At 45.9% G+C, this 1,017-nt stretch overlaps 1 protein-coding gene across 1 annotated transcript; it reads right to left on the bottom strand.

The window, feature by feature from the left end:
- Positions 1-324: 324 nt before the first annotated feature.
- LOC136841055 (cilia- and flagella-associated protein 251-like) lies at positions 325-1,017 on the bottom strand. The gene has a single exon (XM_067108110.1). The coding sequence runs from the start codon at positions 1,015-1,017 to the stop codon at positions 325-327; it is 693 nt and encodes a 230-aa protein (XP_066964211.1).

The following is a 1,017-nucleotide window of genomic DNA, read 5'->3' as shown; positions in this document are numbered from 1 at the left end:
GTTTCCCTCCTCCTTGGAGTCTTCATCATCTCTCATGGTCTCCTCCTCAAGAGTCTTCATCACCTTCCATTGTCTCCTCCTCCTCGGATTCTTCATCATCTTTTATGGTCTCCTCCTCCTCGGAGTCTTCTTCATTGTGTTCCATTGTGTCCTCTTCGTCCTCGGTGTTTTCATCATCTTCCATGGTTTCCTCCTCTTGGAGTCTTCATCATCTTCCATGGTCTACTCATCGGAGTCTTCTTCATCATTTGCCATTATGTTCTCCTCCTCCTTGTAGTCTTCATAGTCTTCCATTGTCTCCTCCTTGGAGTCTTCTTCATCATTTTACATTATATCCTCCTCCTCCTTGGAGTCTTCATAATCTTCCATTGTCTCTTCCTCATCGGAGTCTTCATCATCTTCCATGGTCTCCTCCTCCTTCTCCTCAGAGTCTTCATCATCTTCCATTGTCCCTTCCTCCTTCTCCTCGGAGTCTTCATCACCTTCCATGGTCATCTCCTCCTCCCCCTCCTCGGAGTTTTCATCATCTTCTATGGTCTCCTCCTCCTCCTCAGAGTCTTCATCATCTTCCATGGTCTCCTTCTCCTTGAAGTCGTCATCATCTTCCATGGTCTTCTTCTCCTTCTCCTCAGAGTCTTCATCATCTTTCATGGTCTCCTTCTCCTCCTCCTCCAAGTCTTCATCATAATCCATGGTTTCTGACTCCTCCGAGTCTTCATCATCGTCCATGGTCTCCTCCTCCACGGAGTCTTTATCGTCTTCCATGATCTCCTCCTCCTCAGAGTCTCCATCATCTTCCATGATCTCCTCCTCCTCGGAGTCTTCATCATTTTCGATGGTCTCCTCCTCCTCCTCCTGATCAGACTTTTCATACCAATATGATGAATTGGCAAGCAGGGAGCTGGGGTTTCTTATCGTTGAGATCAATAACAACTCCAACAAAAAAGATGCAAAAACATACACAGACATAGTGAAAGGATATGATCCTTCAAGCTCGAACAAGTCAACAGAAAACAT

This window comes from Macrobrachium rosenbergii, chromosome 8, assembly GCF_040412425.1.
Source record: "Macrobrachium rosenbergii isolate ZJJX-2024 chromosome 8, ASM4041242v1, whole genome shotgun sequence".
Taxonomy (NCBI): domain Eukaryota; kingdom Metazoa; phylum Arthropoda; class Malacostraca; order Decapoda; family Palaemonidae; genus Macrobrachium; species Macrobrachium rosenbergii.
This window is presented reverse-complemented; position numbering and strand designations above follow the sequence as displayed.

What these genes read in the sequence shown, in the direction of transcription:
- LOC136841055 (XM_067108110.1), bottom strand. Translation starts at nt 1,017, where the DNA reads ATGTTTTCTGTTGACTTGTTCGAGCTTGAAGGATCATATCCTTTCACT.